At 42.4% G+C, this 14,639-nt stretch overlaps 1 protein-coding gene across 1 annotated transcript; it reads left to right on the top strand.

The window, feature by feature from the left end:
• Positions 1 to 1,041, top strand: LOC146977913 (free fatty acid receptor 3-like). Its single transcript, XM_085790295.1, has one exon. It carries the CDS (start codon positions 43 to 45, stop codon positions 1,039 to 1,041), a length of 999 nt encoding a protein of 332 aa, XP_085646421.1. The 5' UTR covers positions 1 to 42.
• Positions 1,042 to 14,639: the final 13,598 nt, after the last annotated feature.

The raw sequence follows: 14,639 nt of genomic DNA, 5'->3' as shown, positions 1-14,639 counted from the left end.
CATGGTAACCTGGAGGCGGCGTCCATGTCCTAAACCGTAGAGATGCATGTGACCGTTAAGGACTGCGTCGCTCTGTCCGTCTACATCTTCACCTTCCTGCTCGGCCTTCCCTCCAACCTCTTCGTCCTCTTCGTGTACGTGCGCAAGGCCCGTAAGCGCGGCGCCACGCCCAACGTGGTCTACGCCCTCAACCTGTGCGTGGCCAACCTGTCGCTGGTCGTCTGGCTGCCCGTCAAGGCTCTGGAGACGCTGCTCCAGGACTGGCGGCTGCCTCCGCCCGTCTGCCCCATCTACAGCTTCTTCCTCTTCTCCTCGCTGTACGGCAGCTGCCTCTTCATCACGGCGGTGACGGTCGGCCGGTACCTCAGCATCGCCTTCCCCATCGTCTACAAGAGGTACCGCCGCGCCAGGATCTCCTGCTTCATCAGCGGCGCTCTGTGGGCGCTGGTGATGCTGCACCTCAGCATCGCCCTGGTGGCCGAGGGCGGGGCTTACTTCGTCTCCACCCAGGACCAAACCACCGCCTGCTACGAGAACTTCGACGACGCCCAGCTGGCGATCCTGCTGCCTCTGCGCCTGGAGATGGCCATCGTCCTGTTCCTCCTGCCGCTGGCCGTGACGTCCTTCTGCACGCTGCGCTGCGTCGCCCTGGTGTGGCGCTCGAATTTACCTCCGATGGGGAAGAGGAGAGTCCTGACCGTCGCCCTCTCCACCCTCGCCGTGTTCGTGGTGTGCTACGCCCCTTACAACACCTCGCACATCGTGGGGTTCGCGCTGAAGAAAAGCGTCGACTGGAGGACCTACGCCATGTTGACCAGCTCCTGCAACGTCTTCCTGGAGCCTGTGGTGATGCTGATGCTGTCGCCGGCCGTGTCCAGGGGCATCATGGGAAGAATTTGCGGACGGCAGAGTCAGTTCAGCCGGATCGAAGGGGCTCGACGCCGCAACAATGTCAATGGAGTTCGCAATTGTAAGGCTCCGCCGACGATGTCTGAGAAGAGCCAGGCGGGGGCCGAGGTCACTAAGGTCAGTCAGGAGTGAGGTCACAGTGGGCGAGGACTTATCGTGGAGAATCACAAAGGAGAAACAGGATAAAACAGAGGAAAGCCACGCCCCATGAGTACCTTAAAATGTCTGCTACCAAATGTCAAGATCGAGGAAACCTCCTCCCCAAAGGTGATCCAACAAACTCTCTGGCTCGAGGCCCAAGTCTGGACTGAGGCTTCGATCACATGACTTTTACCCTCCGGTATTGACTGACAGCTTCAGGATTATTTGTTTGAATTGGTCCAGATGTGAATGCATTATTTCACATCAGACTTGATGTATATGGGCCAGATTCAGGCCGAGGAACTGGGCATGGTTTTCAGCCAAGAGACGCTAGGTGGAAGGCAGAGAGCCTCCATTCTCCCTGGAACTAGTTACAAGTCATTGGTTTAACCAGCACTATATGACTCTGGAGCTGGAGCTAAGGGACACATGGAGTTAAGGTGGAAATCCTGCATACTTCTACTAACTGGTTTCACAGAAAATAAGCTTTCGGTCTGAGTGTAGACTGGATTTGAACTCCCATCCAGCTAATGTTTCCAAATAAACGGCTCCACCTGGTGTCAGATAGTTAGTATCAATCACCACAGCATTAGTCATGAGACAGAGGACAGGTTGATGTGAGCAGGTGTTGAGTCGTGTGAATGTTTGTGCTTGGTTAGTTGTATTTGTATATTTGTTCATTGATTATTGTTCATTATCTAAATTACTTTGGTCTGTTTTAATGAGAATGTTTTTACAATTACCTTAAAAATAAAGGACAAAGGACAGTTTTGTCAAAGACGAAAATTAAGAATATCAGTTTTTAATGAATATTATCGTCCTATTACCCATAGTAGCCTGATTGAAAAATTTAACACAAATAAAAATAACTAAATAAAAGTTATGTAGCCTACAAGATGGTGAATCAGGAGGTCTCATATTGACTGTAACACATTCACACAAACACAGAAATTCAGAAAACATTTCCGCCATTTTGAAAACACGGATAACTGCCAGGACCATACATCTTTGGTGTAAATATATAACAATTTCCAGGTCTCTCTTGTCTCTCTTGAGATTTTACCTGTATAAAGGTTAATTTAAAAAAGAAGGGATCTGAACGACTCCAGTGACTCAGTGGTGAAGAAACAAAGGAAAAGGATTTACCCTCAAGAAGTAGTTTGATATTAACAAATGATCACAGAATCTATGTAAAACAAAATACATTATATTTGGCAATAGAATAATCAATAAACCGGTCAAACTACCGGTAAAGGCTGTTGAAATTGAACAAGTTTATGAAGATAAATTCTTGGAAATGTCGTGCCCTGCTAAAAAATGATAGTATTTTGTATCTTTAAACATGTGTTTAGGTAGTCAAATATGCAGTATATTTTGTAATATTGTTTGTTAAATTACAGCTGTTGTGAAATAAGTTTGCATTAATATGGAGGAAACCATATTTGGTACTTTATTTGGGAAGGTACTTAAATATCCCATGTTCTTAACGGCCTTTGAATGTCTCATGCCGTTTCCTCTGTTTATTTGAGTAACCAAGTGTCAATCTGTCATCAGTCAATCAATGCCAGTCAGAGATGAGCGAGGGGGTGGGACTAGAAGAAAGAAAGGAGACGATCCTCAGGCGGGAGAAGACAAGACAAGGAAAAAAGAAAAGCGACTCAATGTAAAGAGCTAGTTGTAAGCTGTTTGAAAGTGTTTAAATTTGCTGTTGAAACTTATCCGTGCATGTTAATCGGCACAAAATGTCAGAGTGAGTCTGGTTTGGAGCTGTTTCAGCCGGAAATTCCTACTAAACGTCGGTGACACCATTTTCTGTTGTGTATCAGTGCTAGCTAGCCTCGTCCACGCTAGCTGGGAGAAGAAGGAGACCGGGTGAGGGAGAACATTTTGCTCCGAGTTTCTGAGTGAGTATGGACATTATGTGAACTGGTGACAATATGAAAAATGTATGGGAACGAATAGTGAGTTTATTAGTGTTATGAATTTATGCATAATCAAGCCTAAATGCCTGCCTGCCAGCCTGCTAGGCTAGGTAGGCTAACGTTACTGCTGCTGCTGCTTAGGCTTTACTGTTACTTTATTCTTTGCTGTACACTACTCACAAAAAGTTAAGGATATGACAAGGATATCCATATAAAAAGTTCATGTTACAGTGATATTTTTTTTTTAATGTTAAGTAGAAGGATGTAATGGTAATGTCTTTATCTCAAACAAAAGCTAACAACAGTGGTGGCTATAGCTAGGGTTGCCAACAATCTGACTCTCCAATGAGGGACATGTTTTCGCGGCGGCGGGTGCTGCACTTGGCTGAATTTGACATAATTTCAGATTAAAAACCATAGATGGCTAAAAAAATTCCAGGCTAGGATGATGATCCGTAACAACAGATTAGAACATTTTTAATTAGTTTGTAGTAGCTAGGTGTGTAAATGATCAAAAATCAGTGGCCTGACATTAATAGAGGGCCCCTTGGGGCCCCATGAAGGCTTGGGCCGGCCCTGATCACAGATAAACAGGCTCTAGGGCAGTGATCATCAACTGGCGGCCGCGGGCCGACTCCGGCCCGCCGAACCTTCCTATCCGGCCCGCGACTGAGTTCTAATAGTTATAAAGTAGCTATTATGTTTCTCGGTCTCTGTTTGTGTGTGCCTGTAAGTCAATACGCTGGGACACGGAAACACGCAGACACGCTCAAAGTGTGCGCCTGTAAGTCAATGTGCTGGGATAAGGAAACACGACGGTAACCAAAGCCCCGTGCGTAAAAGTTTAGGGAGCTGACTGGAGATGCGTGTCATGCACGTTCACAACCCAAAAACGATGCGGTAGCAGCGCGTGTTTGATGCCACTCGGTTGTTGTTTTTTTTGCAGCTGCACGGACCTGCTTCTCCCTCCGGTGTGCAATTCAATTCAAAAAACGTTATTTATCCCCGAGGGGCAATTGTCCCGGTTCCCCCTCGGCCTGTGTCTCTCCTACTGTTTCCCACTGAGCTCTGTCCATGTGTGGAAAAACGTCGCCTCCGAGATGTAGAATGGTATTATAGAAGGGAAACACTACTGACTAGGACTACTATCAGAACCGATTGTCAGCCTCCTTTCATATTTAGGCTGAAAATCACAGGGCAAGTCAGCAGTGTAAAGCTCCAGCATGTGGGAGGATCTGAAACTCCAGCTGTCAAGATTTTTCATTTTATATCATTCCAAACACCAAAGATGTATCAATGAAAATTATGAGTTTACAGGTAAAATAGAATATAAACAAATACATTGTTAGGCAAACGGGTGAATTTAATTTCAATCTCGGCCTATTTGAATGTCCGGCCCCCAAGGTGTCTGTTGAGAAAGATTCTGGCCCTTCAACAAATATAGTTGATGACCCCTGCTCTAGGGTATTTAGAAAAAAAAGAAAACAGTGACTACAAATTAGCCGCCGGCCGTCCTGGGCTACCGGCCGTTCTTCTCCAGAACACACAGGTGTCCAGTCCGTCCCTGCAGCTGCACTCGCTTCGGCAATTTGTGAGCAGAGGCAATGCTGCTCCGACGTCTGCTCTGTATGAGCGCGTCGCAGAGCCGCACATACAGAGCACATATCCGCTGATCTTTTTTTTTCTTTTTGAGGAGTTGGCGCTTCTGCATGCACCAACAAACTGGCTTGCACACCACGCCACGCGTGTAAAGGGAGGGCTGTGATTGGAGTGCGGGACGTTGGCTGTCCCGTCCGGGACAAATCAAAACCGGCTATATCCCGGGACGGTTGGCAACCCTAGCTATAGCACAAAAATCTCAATGTCTCATTTGCTTGATCAACTTGATCAAAGTGTTGTCTTGGTCTTATGATGTTAAAATGTGAACATGGTGGAGAGGAGAGGGAGAGAGAAGAGAGGACTGCCTACAAACTGTCATTGAACCAGAACATTTAGTATAGTGTTTCCATGACAACTGAACCACTAAATTAGACGGTGCTTGTGATTTATGTGGTTAATCACCTTGTTAGAGAACAGCATGTTATTCAATAAGGACTGAAACATTGAACAATTGGACATGTGCATTTAAAAGTTTAGAGAAGGTTAAATTAAAGGTTGAATATGTAGAATATTAGCTATAGCTATATAAAAAAAAAACATCCACGGGGCGTTTTGAGGTAGGCTACAGAATGAAAGTATTGCTTTTCCATAAAAACATTTTTTTTAGTCTGAAATAATATTTTTAAAATTTTTTGACGGGCTCGACAATGACTTTCTGTCACGTTCTGTTTACATTCGTACCTGCCCGTAGCCGACATGTGGCTCAGTTCTTCACTGTTTTCCTGCCTGTACGCAGGAAAACAGTATGCGTATGCGTTTGTTTCCAACCAAGCCTTTTTAATAATCAATCGGTGGATCAATGGATTATCATATACATGTTAGGATGGGTGTATTTGTGTAGCTCCTTTTTTTTTTTTTTCACCGAGACAAGAGCAGTGACAGGTTTGGTTTTCAGCAGCGGTGTAGAGAGCCTCCACTCTCCCTGTAACAAGCTACAAGTAATTTATTATGCTGTTAAATGACGATAAAAATGAAACATAAGGTAAATATCCTGCATAGTTCTCCTCCTGTCTGTCCTCTGATCAGAGCGGCGTCCCTAGCAACAGCCCGTTTTACCTAGCAACGGTCTGGCAATCGACTGCTGGAATTCTTTTTCTGTTGTTGTTCTGGTAATTCTACATATTCAACCTTTAAGTTAACCTGTATAGGCATTTTAGGTGTATTCTGAAATTTAATACAAAAGCCAAACATCCCTGACTTTTTGTGAGTAGTGTATTTTCAAGCACCTGTGTAATTATTTTTTCTTTTTTCTTTTCCTTTAATTATTTATTTTTTGCGTACAACAATATTCAACCTGACCCTGCTGCTCATAACATAGCCGACAGTTAATAGTGATTCCGTCTAAGTTAGGACATTAAAGGGAAAACCCTGCCTTCACCTCCCAAATGACAGCTGTCAGATGAGCCAGCCAACTTTCCAGCTTGTGTGTGCGTTTACAGCCTATTTGTCAGTATCTAAATCCCGAAAGCACCGTGAATAGCCGTGAAGCACGGAGAAGCGGAGCCAGTTTTCTTTCGGCGCTGATGTGTCATTCAAACCAGCAGCACTCCTCCGTGGTCAACTCGGTTACATGCTGCTATTCAGACATGCCGCTATTTCGACATTGACTTCTAATTGTCGGAATAGCGGCATTAACATTATTTTTTAAGCGTCCCACTATTCCGACATTTTTTTTTTTCATTGTCGGAGTAGCGGCACTTTACTATTTTTCAAACATTCCGCTTTTCCGACATTGATTGATTACGTTATAGTCAGAGTGTCCTTCTGATTTATTTTTATTTTTTCATCTGAGACACTGTTTCTCATACACAAATACATAGGCCTATTAGAGAAGAAAAAACAAACCCTCCAAGTTTAAAAACACACCGGCAGCAGCGCACACTGATCTGCAGAGCTGAGACTGTTATTATTCTGTCACCTGAGTTTATCCTGCTGCTTTACATCGTTTTAACATAGGTAAAAGAAGAAAAAAAAGATTGTCTGGAATAAAGGGGCAGATTACATAAGATTATTCTTTTTTCTGCTCCCTTTTGTTGAGATTTGGGAGGTTTTTTGCCTGATTTATTGCCCGATGCCATGTATCTCGCTTTCTTTCCCCCTCCCTCCGCCCGTTGTCTTCGTTGTCACTTTGTTGTCGCTCCACAGAGCGCACATGGCTAATTAATATGCACGTGCTGACCATATGGTTGTGTAGGCATTCCGGGACGGAGGTGTGTTCACGTGCGCAACTGCGCACCATTCTTGGATCCAGTTATCAAAGTTGAGGTGCAGAGTTGTGCACGCACAGTTTGATAGATCTGAAAAAGGTGTAAATATTTTGGGCTGTCTTTTCACGGTAGGCCTAAGCAAAACATTTAGTAGCAGCAGTTTTACACTGCTTACTTACAGTTTTGATAAATGAGGCCCCAGGCCATAAGCCCAGAGCCCAGACGCTCACAGCTGCAGCTCCGCGGGCTCATCCCCGGCGCTGTCCGTGGTGCTGAAGGTCACAGGTTAACTTGACAAACAAACTGCAGCATAGTTCTGTTTGTTTATCATATGTGTCAGTTTTGTTTGCTTGATAGGTGAGTTGTTGAGATTAAGAACATCACTCCCTCATCAAACCAGTGATAGACATGCTGAAAAGAAAAGAGAGAGAGAGACGCGCCTGGGTATCGCAGCTGTAAAAAAAAAAAAAAAAAAAAAAGACGTGTCGGAATAGCGGTATCAAAAAGTGTCGGACTACCGGTATGTCTAGATAGAGGGATGTCGTAATAGCGGGATGTCTAAATAGTGACATGTCGGAATAGCGGGATGTCTGAATAGGTCAACTCACGCCCTGAATCGATAATTTCGACGTCTTGTCTTTTTTTGTGCGCGAGCTGCGAGCGATCTTGTCAAGCCGGGGCACAAAGAAACAACGAGAGAATTCCATTAATTTTCAAAATGAAAACAATTTTCAAAATAAAACAACAACTGCGATTGACAAATGCGATGATGTGAACGGGGCGGCTCCAGCTCGCACAGCACCCCCGCTAGGAGGCACGCGTCCCACTTTGGGAACCACTGCTGTAGAGGATGCTCGGGACATGGACGTGGCTCGAGGACTGGTTTCTCCATCTCATCACACTTCTCCTCGGATTTGAGGAAACTGCTGCGAAATTTCCAAGGATCTGTGAGTACTGAAAAAACACTTTTTATAAGATTCAAATGAGCTCCAGCATGCGCGCCAACAACATGGTACCATAACTGAGGTATGCATGGGAGTTTGTATGTAGCTATTAAATCAGATAGCGAGGCCTTTCTGCATCCTAGGCAGAATCATATACTCTAGTTAAAGTTAAACATTACAGATTTTATATTTTAGTTGTAATCCGTTTGCAGGCTTGGGGAGTAACGGACTACATGTAACGGCGTTACGTAATCAGGATACAAAAAAAGTTAACTGTAGTCCATTACAAGTACAGAAAAAAAACCCGTAATCAGATTACCGGTATATTTGATAAAAACGGAGATTACTTGGCTGATTACTTCAAATTTTTAAAATCAACCACAGGCAGCGGCCGTATAAGCCACTCGCCGTCTCGATGTATTTCAGAGGTGAGGCACACAGACAGAGCACCTCTGCCTTTTCTGCCCGTACAGTGTGTATGTGGCTCAGGCTACGCTGCCTCATTGCGTAACTCTACTGAGTGTGAGCGGCACGTACGTTCACGTTGCCTTCGTGAATTATAAACACAGACGGCCCACTCGGTTTTAGCGTCCAGCAGTTTAGCGGCTAATTCAGCTGCAGTGATGGATAACTGTACCGGAGAGGCTCAACAACTTCATGAGCTTCATTTGAGGAATAAACGGCAGCTTTTACCTGACGGGAGACCGACGCCTGAGCTACGGTAGCTAACAGCTAACAGTTAACAGCTTTTACCTAGCTACTCTCTCTCCCTCTCCCTCTCTCTCTCTTACACACACACACAGCCCAGGTTGTCACATCTGTTGTAAACCTTGTAATAATAGCTTGTTGAGTACAGTTAACATTATTGTTGCTTCGGTTTGAGTGTGGATTAATTGTTAACAGTTTGTTGTGTAGCTAATGTGAGTGGTGGTCCAATATCACAATCCTGTTACTGATGAGTTGGGTTTTTATAACAGCTGATCTGTGTACTGTAGATGGCGTGGATTGTGATGAGAAGGTGTTGCAATGCACACATTTTAAGACTTATCTGTGCAAACTGCAAACCATTGTGCAAAACCTGTTTGTTGTGACTTACTTGCGTGATAAGCTGTGATAAGCTAACCCCCCCCCCCCCCCCCAAGTACAAGTAGTTTGTGCCGGCGGCTGTGACTAATGTTGATAAAGTGATGATTTACAATTACCATCGAGAATTTATCCATTGTGTTTTATTTTGAAATTTACCGGATGCTCGGTGCGTTTCATTTCCTGTTTCCTGAGTGATACAATATTCAACCTGACCCTGCTGCTCATAACATAGCCGACAGTTCATAGTGATTCCGTCTAAGTTAGGACAATAAGGAAAAACCCTGCCTTCACCTCCCAAATGACAACTGTCAGATGAGCCAGCTAACTTTCCAGCTTATGTGTACGTTTATGTATTTGTCAGTATCTAAACAGAGTGCGAGAGATGAACACACACAACTGAGGGGCAGAAGCGGTTGTCGACTGACCAGCGTGGAGACGTGTCTACGCCAGGGACACACCGGCTGCGAAAGCGCCGTGAATAGCCGTGAATCATGGAGAAATCAGAGCCAGTTTCCTTTCGGCGCCGATGTGAACAGATTGTGTCGTTCACACCAGCAGCACCGCAACACGCTCCTCCGCGGCTCCCTGCGGCGATAATTTCGGCGTCTGGTCTATTTTGTGCGCAAGCCGCGAGCGATCTTGTCAACCTGGGGCAGGAAATCACACAAAGAAACAACGAGAGAATTCTGTTAATTTTCAAAATGAAAACAATTTTCAAAATAAAACGACAACTGCGATTGACAAATGCGAAGATGTGAATGGGAGGGCTCCAGCTCGCACAGCCCCCCCAAGGAGGCGCGTGCCCCACTTTGGGAACCACTGCTGTAGAGGATGCTCTCCTGCTCTCCTGGACGTGTCTCCAGGACTGGCTTCTCCATCTCATCACATTTCTCCTCTGAACAAAGGATTTGAGGAAACTGCTATGAATCGTTTCTGAATTTCCAAGGATCCGTGAGTATTGAAAAACATGGTACCATAACTGAGGTATGCATGGGAGTTTGTATGTAGCTATTAAATCAGCTAGCCAGGCCTTTCTGCATCCTAGGCAGAGTCATATGGTCTAGTTAAAGTTAAACATTACAAATTTGATATTTTAGAAGACTCCCTCCAACTTGCCTCCCATGCTAAAGGTGTTAAAGGTATAAGTGGTTTGTCGTGAGAGTTGAGTGGGAGGGCTACAGGAACCATTACAGACTATGGATAATATTAAAGCAAAAGTTTCAAAATGATAAGTTAAAACCAATATAGTATACAAGGATAAATGCATTAATTACTAATGAGTAATGAATGTATTGACTTGTGTAATAAACTTGGTACTGTCATGGATACTCCAGTCTGTCGCTATGTACAGTATACATGTGTATATATACATAATATACATAGTATACATGTGTATATATACATAATATATCATATCCATAATGTATCACTCATTATATATAATGAGTGATACATTATGGATATCAACACATGTGTAGGTATGTATATAGGGTATATGAAGTTGATAAACTTCATACCCATACCATATAGACTCTTGCTTAGATTAATCTTATTTATTGTTCTTAGTTTATTGTTCTCAGTTTAGTTAAAAAATCAATGTTTGAAACAGTTTTATCTTGTTCTGTTGTGCTTACGCCTATTCAGCACTCTTGACGCTCTTGAGTAATCCAAAGTAGATAATTCTACATGATGTTTTTGTGCAATACTTTATCTTTCTCTGTTTCTGCTGATTTCTTTTACCGAGATGGAAGAAAATCACAGGCTGCACCTTTAAGCTTTGCCTTCAGCTTGCTTCGAACAAGATGGAGGAGAAGAGACAGAAAGATGCCTTCAAAGCTGTGGGACAGAAATATTTCAGACTGCAAAGTGTTCTTTTTTCTACATCTTTAGAATAAGATATAAGAAGTGTTGTGTATTCAGTGATGGAGGAACATCAGAGAACTGTTTACCTGTGGGCAATTCCATACAAATGTCAACCTCACCATGAAAAAATAAAGTAGCCATATTTTAGTCGGGGAGCCACAGGCTCAAAAGCTCAAGGAAATGGGTTGAACCTGACATCGTCCGTTATACTTTTTATTTGTGTTTTTTCTGGTAACTTTGACACTAAGGAACAATAATTGAGGGGTCTGCTCTGCCGGAAATATCGCGAAAAAAAATTGTGGCCATTTCACTGTATGCACCCTTTATTTTTCGACAGGAAATTGTAAAAAAATATTTTTTTCTTCAAATCCTCAGTAGCCTGGGTAGGCTGTCAATGAATGCATTTCAGATACACAGAACACATGTGGTGACTACATCCACTGAAAAAATAACTCTTAAAACACATTTCTACATGATTTTGTATCAATTTTATGGAAAAAAATTAGGCGTTTTCTCACTTTTTCCCAATATTTTCATCTTTACTTCATTGGCAATCAACTATGGGTCCAGGTTATGACATCAGTCAATGTGTCATCATTTTCAGCAAACAGTATACTCATTCCAGTGAAAAAATTATAAAAATCCAACCAAAATCATTGGTTCTATGATAATTTCACTACTAGCTGGCGATCAACAGGCTCAGAGCCTCAATAGAATTTTAGGCTAGGCCTACTCTCGAAATTCCAAAAGACATACTGGATGTTTAGCATCATGGTACACTCACAAACACGAGCTGAGTATTTGAATGAGTTTGAAACAACCAACAGTTACCAGTGTTTCTAGTTTAGCTGTTAGTTGAAATTCAACTCCCGTGGGAAACCCCCTAAAAAAAGTAGTTGGGGTACCTGTAACCAGACATTTCAAAAATTCCGAAATTTTTAATTTGGCCTTAAGTAACTTGTGAGGGGTCAAACTAGGGGTTTTTCACGATTCTGAGTTGATTGCAAGCATTAGCTTTTCATCCAAAACACTCCTTGGTGTAAAAAAAAAAACAGCCACACCCACTTTTCCTGTTCATCGGAAAGGAACAACCCCCTCCCCCCACCAATAGAATGTATTAGAAGTTATTCCTTAGCATGACACAGGTTGTCTTTAGCATGACACAGGTTGTCTTTAATGTAACATATACTCAATATAATATAACTTACATTCTACCCCTTTTTCTTGGTAGGACCCTCCAGGATTTTACAATGTTTTAATTGCAACTATTAACGCAAATTCAACCAGTCCTCATGTATTCTCATCCCCCACGCAATTTATCACCACAACCTCTCTGCAAATTTGCTATCATAGACCACTGTGGCTAGTTATGGTCACAGGAATTAATGATGTTGTCAATAGCTATGTGATTTTTTTTAAAAATTAATAATAATTTTTAATTATTGTTTTCATATATTAAGCTATTATGCGGATTAGGAGTGTGAGAGAGAAAAAAAACACTGGGTGCACACCAGATTTCACATACCAGTAAAAGCTGAAATGCACACACACATACCCTTCTCACTGCTGGGTATACTGTACATGTAAATTAAAAAGTTGCTTTATTGGTTTCTTTTTTTTATTATTTGCCATGGTAAATAGGCCTAAATGTTGCTTAGTCTATTCCACTTTCTGATCCTCCCTTACTCACACCAATGGGACTGGACAAATTTTTGGTGAATTCCAATTCCTCTCTTTTTTAACCCTCAATCTTAACCCTCAATCTCAAAAATGTGCGCCCCTGCTAGTGCTAGTGCTGTCCTGATTCTCAGAAAAATTAAGTGCAAGTTTAAGGGCTGTATAGCCCTCAATATTGAGATTTTCCGACGCCACCCTTGGGAGCAAGGGCTATCCAGAATGCAGTATTTTCTTTGTTAATAGAGATATGAATTTTACGAAAACCATTGTATTATCTAAGTCTAGGGCCATTTTATGGAGTATTTACCTCATTGTTACATAACATTTATTTTCTTATTTTAGGGGTATCGGCATTTAAGGGGTGTCCCATTTCTAAGTCACAAAATAGCCCTTAAAGCTGTATAGAAAAGAAAAATTAATTTGAGCCCACTGTGGGTCTTAACATTAGTGTAATAACTCATCTATCAGCCGATGTAGGCCAAACTTTGTGCAAAATTCTATTTTTGAGTAAATCTGGGATTAAAGTGTGGTAGTTTTTTTTCCGCATTGGATAATGCAGACGCAAGGATTATGCGTCACGCTGCCCACAATTCATCAGCCACTGATATTGGATCCATTATCCGTCAATCAAACGTCTGAGACAACACACACACACCGAGCTCGGTCTCGCCCCAAACATTGAATATCCCGCCCGCTCGATAACGACCAATCAAATTTGTTTTCCAAACAGGACAAACACAAGCTTGAGGGTTGAGGTTGAGGGTTCTGGAGATATCTGTACAGTGCTCAACATACATCAGCACACATGTTATGAGTTTTTAACTCATAACATTAAAGTAAGGTTAATAATATTACTTAGATTACAAATCTTTAGCACTCTATTAGTTGATGCAAAGATGTATACACCCCACAATAAAAGCTGGTACCTGACAGCACTGTGTGTTTTTTGTGCTTGTCCTCTCTTCATTTCTAGCAAACTTGTTTCAGTTTTTGCTGGTATGCGAAATCCGGTGCATGTCCAGTGTCTTTTCTCTTTCATTCACTTGCTACCGATCCATTGAATAAATTACATTTAGCCTATTGTAATTTTTTAATAAATTTCGCGACATTGCAAAATCCTGGAGGGTCTGTATAATGTCCTACAAAGAAGAAAGGGTAGAATATAAGTTATATTATATTGAGTATTTAGTAGTGATATGTGACAGACAACCTGTGTTATGCTAAGGAATAACTTCTAATACATTCTATTGGTGGGGGGAGGGGGTTGTTCCTTTCCGATGAACAGGAAAAGTGGGTGTGGCTGTTTGTTTTTTTTACACCAAGGAGTGTTTTGGATGAAAAGCTAATGCTTGCAATCAACTCAGAATCGTGAAAAACCCCTAGTTTGACCCCTCACAAGTTACTTAAAGCTTCAGTTGGTAACAATTATTCAGTCATATTTGCTGGAATTGTCACTATATTCTGATGGTCAGACATTAAATGAGTAATTTAGGACAAAATCCAACTCCTCTGGCTCCACCTACAGCCTGTAATCGTATTTGCCAAAATCCACCGCGCCCGACGATTCTCCACCAGTCAGGTAGAGGGAGCAGGAGGAGCAGCCAATCGCCGCTCCTACACGTCGTGCTATGGATACGGTACATCTTTTTTTTTTTTTTTTTTTTTCTCTGTGGGTGCGTTCATGGCTACTTTGTGTGTGTCTGTGTGTGTGTGGGGCGCTTGGCAGAGGTTCATAAAGGGACCTGACGGAGTATTGTCTTGAAATTTCCGACCAAGTCGCGGAGTTTACTTTCACTTTCGTCAACTTACCAACTGGAGCTTTAAGGCCAAATTAAAAATTTCGGAATTTTTGAAAGTCTGGTTACAGGTACCCCAACTACTTTTTTTAGGGGGTTTCCCACGGGAGTTGAATTTCAACTAACAGCTAAACTAGAAACACTGGTAACTGTTGGTTGTTTCAAACTCATTCAAATACTAAGCTGGTGTTTGTGAGTGTACCATGATGCTAAACATCCAGTATGTCTTTTGGAATTTCAAGAGTAGGCCTAGCCTAAAATTCTATTGAGGCTCTGAGCTGTTGATCGCCAGCTAGTAGTGAAATTATCATAGAACCAATGATTTTGGTTGGATTTTTATAATTTTTTCACTGGAATGAGTATACTGTTTGCTGAAAATGATGACACATTGACTGATGTCATAACCTGGACCCATAGTTGATTGCCAATGAAGTA

This window comes from Trachurus japonicus, chromosome 11 (assembly GCF_045865225.1).
Source record: "Trachurus japonicus isolate A0001 chromosome 11, Traja_1.0".
NCBI lineage: Eukaryota > Metazoa > Chordata > Actinopteri > Carangiformes > Carangidae > Trachurus > Trachurus japonicus.
Note: the sequence above shows the minus strand (reverse complement) of the source record. Positions and strands in the feature narration are given on the sequence as shown.

Bases quoted from the DNA above. Each gene is read 5' to 3' on its own strand.
- LOC146977913 (XM_085790295.1), top strand. From the start codon at position 43: ATGCATGTGACCGTTAAGGACTGCGTCGCTCTGTCCGTCTACATCTTC.